The sequence below is a fragment of the Equus przewalskii genome, chromosome 19, assembly GCF_037783145.1.
Source record: "Equus przewalskii isolate Varuska chromosome 19, EquPr2, whole genome shotgun sequence".
In the NCBI taxonomy this organism is placed as follows: Eukaryota; Metazoa; Chordata; class Mammalia; order Perissodactyla; family Equidae; genus Equus; species Equus przewalskii.
This window is the reverse complement of record NC_091849.1, coordinates 11,686,479-11,694,001: the sequence shown is the minus strand read 5'-3', so window position 1 is coordinate 11,694,001 and position 7,523 is coordinate 11,686,479. Positions and strand designations below refer to the sequence as shown.

General features: G+C 45.0%; 1 protein-coding gene across 1 annotated transcript in view; it reads right to left on the bottom strand.

The window, feature by feature from the left end:
• Positions 1–691: 691 nt before the first annotated feature.
• TMEM170B (transmembrane protein 170B) overlaps positions 692–7,523 on the bottom strand; it is a 69,057-nt gene continuing 62,225 nt past the window's right edge. The window contains exon 3 of the mRNA XM_008530702.2: positions 692–1,048. Within this exon, the coding sequence (XP_008528924.2) occupies positions 837–1,048 (212 nt within the window). The 3' untranslated portion in view covers positions 692–836. The remainder of the gene's footprint in view (positions 1,049–7,523) is intronic.

Sequence of the window (7,523 nt, the reverse complement as noted above, 5' to 3'; positions counted from 1 at the left end):
TCAAATGGAAAGTGTGTCCTCTTGGGACGGGCAGTTTCCTTCCTCTTTCCCGCCCCCACTTGCTCAGTCACAGACATGCTTACCTTGTGTTTGCCTTGACTCTTCCCTGGACTCCCACACTTCATGGGTCCTGTGGAACTCTGTGCTCCTGGGGCATCACAAATGCTACATATGAATGGGCAGCAAGGACCAATGGACACCCGTATTGCATGTAAATACTCAGCTCACATGTGTGCTCCACTGTCCCGTTGGACTTCCCTCACAAAACACAAGTTCAAGGATAGCATCATTAAGGATTTTAACATGGTGACAGCCAACTGTTAAACCAGGTGTGGGTGCCTTCTGAGAGGGGGGCCTGTAACTGCACAGACCACCTGCCCACGACAATGGCCCTCATCACCAGGCCCAAGAGAGGGGAACGCGGCACGCTGAACACCCCGAGGTGGGAATCACGATTCTGTATCATAACCATGCTTCACTCGACGGGATGACCAGGGACAAGGCACTGAACTTGTGGTCATCAGAGTCCTTATAAAATGAGGGTCTTACATATGATATTTACAAAGGTCTTATTTCTAAAATTGAACAGGGCTCCTTAAAGTTCTTTCTCATGTTCAGGCAGGTGTTTTTTAAGACCTAGAATGAATTTGAAGAACACACCAGCCCCTTTCTTTGGGGTTCCTCTGCTCTCTGGTGCTACTTAGAAAAGTGAAAAAAATCTGACAGCTTTAGAACATATTTGGCAAAAGCAAAATCCTTTCTAGATGTTAAGATAAATTTCACTGTTATTTTTCTCTGAAATGCCTAGGGTTTGCAGGCTGTCCACTGAACAGTTTTTAAGCCCGAGTGCACCCACGAACACACACACACACAGACACACGCATGCCCTTGGCTTCGCCTCGGGCCCACATCCGCTTGGCGTTGTCCCTGACACTGCTGTGCCCCTGGACATGCAGCTTGTTGTGTTCTCTGGTTTCCAGCTGGCTCCCTGCACCTGCCTTCACCTCTTGTCGGTTGCCGGACTGTCTGCTGGTTTTCCGTAGCAGGCCTGTGGAGGAACACAAACATTTTGCCTTTTCTGAAAAAGACTTCCAGCGTGTGTGTGTCTAACTTCCTAGAAACCAGGGCTGTTTTCTCTTGCCAGGCGCCACAGCGGGCCTTCCTGTGCAAGAGGTCATTTCAATAAGGACTCCGGGCTTAGTAAGCGCAGAAAAGAAGGTCGTTCTCAGACAGGATGTTGGGAAGACGCCCTGAGTGAGCCTTGCTGGGCAAGAGACGCCAACGGGACCAAGAATGCCGGCCCGGCCCCCAGGAAGTTATTCATGAGCCTGCGCTGTGTGATAAACGGGCAACCAAAGCCTTTTTTAAACAACAAAAATCACAATGCTCCAAATTCCAGAAAGTCCTCAAACAATGGCTGGACATTCCTTATTCCCCCTTTGCTTATTTGTGCACCACGTACTTTCAAAGAAACCAGAAACTGTAGTTCTGACTTGGGTTTCAGAGCAGGAATAAAGTGTGTGAGGACTTGCGCCCGCACTAGCCGTGCCCCCCGGGGCCGTCCCCTCTGGAGGGGACGTGAGTCTCCTCTGGCTGTGCCAGCCCATTGTCCGGAATCCCTTCTGCTCCCGGGAGCCACGCTGGGCTGAAGGCCAGCATGAGTAGTTTTAATCCTGATCAGCGGGACAGGGTCAGGAGGCGAGAGATGCCTCTGGGGTCATGCTACCAAGAGATGTAAACTGGTCAGGTTAGAAGGTTCTTCCTGAATAAACAAAAAGACTATCTGAGGAACTAGAAATTTCCTATGTGTCTACCTGACTTGAAAGAAATATCAAAGCCCCTTGAGGGTACATGTTTTTTATTAAATTATAATATATATTATTATGTATATGTATACATACGTATACATAGATAATGTATATGTAATTATAAATAATGTTCTGAATATTCTAAATATAAACATCTGGAGAATATAAAATTTAATTCTGCAGATAGGGATATGTGTATCACCTTCCCAATACTTGTTTATTGGCGAGACCAATTTTTCATAAGAAGGAATCGAAATTCTCGTTTGTCATTTTTCTCGCTCGTTAGGTAAAGTTGTGCTTCAAAATTTTATTACGATCTTCCCTTTCCAACTCCGCCTGCACGCCGGAACCCCTTTCCCTGCTCTGTTTTTTCTATAGCACTTACAACTTCTAATGTGCTGCACAGTTTATTTATTATTGTTTACCATCTGTCTCCTACACTCCCTTTCCTCCCTTATAATGTGAGCTTCCAAGGCAACAATTTTTGTTGTTGCTTCCTCATGCATCTCAAGAACACAGAACAGTGACTGGCACATACTAGATGCTCAAAATTAATTTATGAATGAATGAAGGCATCTGCCTTGATTTCAAAATTCAAAAGCATCAGATACATATACAGCACCGATGAACACTGCTGGTGAGTGTGGATCTAAATGGAAGGCTGTGCTGGCATTGGGGTGCGGGTACTTTCTGGAGGATAGATGGCTCTAACTTACAAGCACATAATTAAGATTTAACAAAGGAGGTGTTGGGAGTGTAGGAAAAACAGGATAGATTTTAATAGGACAAACGGATGAACTCAGATCACCTGGAACACAACAGAATTGAGCCCATGAGGAAGCCTGTGGGGTCTCTACTCTCAGGGATCTCTAAAGCCAGTTATCTGGAGGGACTAGTTTCCGTATTGCCTGCTTATAGGACTCAGGCTACATAGAAAGACTCTTTATGATCTTCCTATGTTCTCTTTTTCTGAGATTCTGCGAATTTCTCAGTCCATTTCCCGGGGACAGTAATTCACACCGTGTCAAACCTCCTGACAATGCTGGCAACACAGCTGGTGAGAAAGGGACTTCAGACTTAGATCAAGGAGAGATGGAGGAGGGTGCGGCTGAGGTCAGAAACCAAGCCGGACAGCCTGGGGAAAGAGCTGCAGGGAGGGCTGGCACTGCGCTGCTCACTTGCTCTGTTTTCTACCAGACACTTTAATTCTGCAGAGCTCTTCAGCAAGGCTTTTTCTGGCAATGCTCAGATTATTCCTAAAATCAACACAACGTATTTTGTAAAACTCCCTCCGTAGACTGTGATGGAGGGATGGAGGCCTTGGGGGAGTCACAGGACTCAAGAACTGGAGGCAGGTTGTGAGATCGAGTCCATGAGGAGAAAGACGGGATGGCTTTTGGGCTGAGATCTTAAATTCCATCCAGTTTACTAAATCCCTATCCTGCTTGTTCACCTGCCCAGCCCCTAAGCAGATGCACACTCTGCTATCTTCTGTCCATTTTGTAGGTTGTCTGTTTTAATTAGACCAGTGAGATCCTAAAACTATCTTTGGTTTTTCTAGATAAGATGTACCTCCATTGAGGTTATGGATATGGATTGTTTGGTGTCACAAAGACACAAAAGAAGGCTCCTTTTGACATTGTTGGGTGGGGTGGAACATGCTATATATTTCCCATCTTTAAGACAGTAATCTTGTTAAGAATGAGGACCACTGTTAATTGAATCATAAATCACCATCCCCACCAACAGCAACAAAAGTCAACACAAATCTATTTATAGGCAAAGATAGCTTGGAATTAAATTTGGAGTTGAATTTGAGAAGGAGGGTTGTCTGACTTTCGAAGGCCAATTTAGAATGAGGCAGCCCCACTTCCTGTTGGGTGGGGGACACTTTCCACCTTGAAAATGAACATTAGGTGGAGGCAGGGAGATGCCAGGTGTTTAAAATTTCAATCTTTTTGCCCAGGGCGAGCACCGATCCTGGCATTCACCCCTGGCACACTGATGATGAGGTACTGGGCTGGAATCTCTGGCTGAGGGCTTTTGCTTGGAAAGTTAGCAGGCAAGCCCAAAGACGCTCATAATAGGCATGATAGCTTAATTATTACTTTAATCAGAAGGTTGAGGTTTCTTAAAGGGCAGCTTCTTTTCCTCAATTTTTTTTTCATCCAACTTGCTGCACTCACAGCTGACTGCTCATGGCACAGTTCAGGAGGCTGTTTCTGTTATGAGAGGGCAAGTAGCCAACTGGATCTTAAACCAGCTTGTGGCCTGTAAACAAGATGTACTCTAATTAAAGGAGGGTAAATGGAAGCACCAGCGAAGGGGAGGAAGCTGAACATGGCTATGGAGTTGGTTGACTCGAATGTTAACTACTCATTGAAATGGAGTCTAAAACGAGAAACGACCTTTCTTCAGCATGCTTTTCATTGGCTGCTTGATCTACAAAGGAATAGAGATTTTGCCCAAGATAAGGGATAGTGACAGCCTTGCCTTGGTTCACTGAGTAAGCTTGCCAAAAAACTGAAGGGGGTAGCGGAGAGCATCTGCTTTTTAAAAAGAGTCTCAAATGCAAAACTAATGTACCATATCTTGTTTTAGAAACATACACTCCACAGCAGCTCCACTGCCATCTTTCTGTTTGTATAGTTAGTGTGGCTCATTTCAAAGCTCTACCCCACTCTCCCAGCTGCCCCAGCTGCACTGCATTAAACTGGGGCAGCTTCTAAATCAGCCGTTTGCCCAAGGCCAGGGTGCCTTGCTCAGAGCAAAAACGTAAAGGCAGTGGCCCCTCTCCTCCCTGTCCAATGGCCTTACTCAATGTGAATTTTCAGGTTTCGCCTGCACCCAACTCTACCCAGGGCTTGATTTCCTGGGAGCTTCAGGATTTCTTTACAGATTGTGAGCCTAGAGGACTCAACTGTTCCCCCATCCTGATAGCTCTGTATTCTATTTTCAGCCTCTGCACATGATAACCCTTTTGTTCTTTTTGGAGCCCTCATGCTGACACGGCGTCCTCCTCCTCTATAATCTGTCTGTCTTTCTGTATATTTATCTCTGCAGGAATGCAACTCCAAAGAAACAGAAGTCAGCTACAGGTTGATTGCCTGCAGCCTAGTTGGCTGTTTATGTCTACACAGAGCATTCACCCCAGAAAGGAACATGTACAGCTCCAGGCATCCCAGAAAACAAACCATCCCAACATCAGGTAAGCCAGTCAGGCACACAGGGAGCTCACAACAGATCTGTTTTTTCCTTTGTATGAGAACAAATGGTGCCCATGAGTGCCCAGACTTGAGTCGGGAAAAAGGAGGGTATTAGGAGAAACAAAACAAGTGGTGTTGCAATCTGACTTTTTTCCTTTCCCAGGGCTCCTGTACCCCGCCCTCAGGGCAGCCAGGCCAAGAATAGGAGTTGATTCTTGACTGGAAAGTTCCAAATGAGACCCCTGAAGGTTCTGCTCCAGAGTTCCTTGGAGGGGAGAGGGGGTTGTGTGTATCTTCCCCACTGATCCAGAAGTCCCATTTGTGGTTTCTGATGAGTCCGTTGTGGTGTTACCCATTCCAAGTTCCTAAAATAAAGGTGATTAACAGATTATTCAAAAAGGAAGCTTCTGGAAGCTGATAAAAATTGACTGCTTTAGGTTCAGAGGCAGATTGGAGTTTTATGCTATTCTTCCACAGAGCCTTTTAAATAGACGTGATGAAATTTGAAAAGGCAAGGCAAGGTCTAAGGGGTGTAATAGTGTAAGAGGCTGGAGCTCTCTTGCTTTGAACTGTTCTCTAACCACAACGATGGTCAAACGAAGTCCCAAAGCACAGATCCTGAGCCGCCCATCCTCTCCCTTCTCACTCTGTTTTCCATTTCCCAGCTAACTTCAGTCATCCTGGTGTTGTTGCTTTTCCCAGAGGTTAAATTTCTTAGTGCAAATAAAAGTTTCCTCTCTCGTGGCTACCCTGTGAGAGAGTACCCATCTCAACCATGTAGCCAGTCCCCTATTACCCGGGTGACATCCCAAAGCTGAGCCATCAACTATCTTGTACAGACAGCCTGCCCAAATTTACATAGTCTGCCCAATCCCAGATGGAGTGTCCTACGCATTCCCTTCTACCACAATAGCTTACAGGTTATTTGTCTGGGTACTGCCTCCATTTAAGGTGGCAAATTCTTGATTATTCTGTTACTTTTCTCTGTCACTTCACGCTCTGCAATCTTGATTAGCTGATATGTACTCTGGCCAAGCTCTCAGGGTAAAATCCTGGAGTGTCCCTTATCTGTATGTCTCTTAGACAGTCCAGATTCAGGGGCCCAGTCAGCCTCTTCCCGAAAGACACTGGAAAAGACATCATTAGCTGTCTAGCTGTTGCTGCTGGAGCTTAGACAGGGCACCCCGGAGTAGTGCAACACTGCACGTGTGTTTAAATGAGTCAATGCCTCCTGTAGCAACAGCCCTGAGGCAGTTGAACTTGGAAACATATATCTTATGCCTGTACATACAACAGAGTGTGACCATCACCAAAGGGAGTGAAAAACCAACAGTTCCAGTGATGAAGAGAGATATACACAAACACATATGGTAAAGGGCAGTGTTTATTAATAATAATGTGTAATTACAGACCCAAATAAAGGGCACAAAGTGGGAGCACAAAGAAGGAAGAAGTGACTTCCATTTGAGGGGGCAGTCGGAAAAGGATGGGGATCAAGGCTTCTTTCACCTGGGCCTTGATGGCAGGGTCTTGAAGGGGCTTTTACTGAGTGAGTCAAATGAAAACTCCTTCAGGGTAGCTGTTTCCCCTGGCTCCTGGCTGCTGCCCCAGAACTCTGCTCTCTTATACAATTGTGAGTTTGAGGTGTTCTGGAGAAAGGACTCCCAGGCAGGATTGATATTCTAGAGATAAATAACAAGCAAGGCACAGGCAATAACCAATGGGAATGGACATACTGGAAACAAGCAGGCTGGCGCAGGTCCACTACCATCATCCCCACTTCCAGGCGTGCAGCTGGTGGGGATGAGAGAAAGATGTCAAAGTCAGGGGGCAGGGAAAGGTTTGGGGGCGGGGGGGCCACGGTAATGATACAACCACACGAGTGCCTGGTTGTTTTCTCTCTCTTTTTTTAAAGGGAACCTCTGAATTTGATCTAATGGGTATGTCTTGTTTTTATCATTAAGTAAAAACGATACAAAAAGTATCTACTAATTTTAAAAGAATATAAAGTTTTCAAAAGGAAACTGGGGAACTACCTCACACTCATTAGGATGGCTACTATTAAAAAAGAAAAAGAAATAAAATAACAAGTGTTGGCAAGGATGTGGAAAAATTGAAACCCTTGTGCACTGTTTTTGGGAATGTAAAATGGTATAGTTACTGTGGAAAACAATATGGCGGTTCCTCAAAGAATTAAAAATAGAATTACCATATGATCTAGCAATTCCACTACTGGATATACACCCAAAAGAATTGAAAACAGGGACTGGAATAGATATTTATACACCCATGTTTAAAGCAGCATTACTCACAATAGCCGAAAGGTGGAAAGAACCCAAGTGTCCATCAACAGATGAATGGATAAACAAAATGTGGTCTACACATACAATGGAATATTATTCAGACTTAAAAAGGAAGGAAATTCTGACACATGCTACAACTTGAGTGAACCTTGAGGATATTATGCTAAGTCATATAAGCCAGTTGCAAAAGGACAAATACTGAGAGA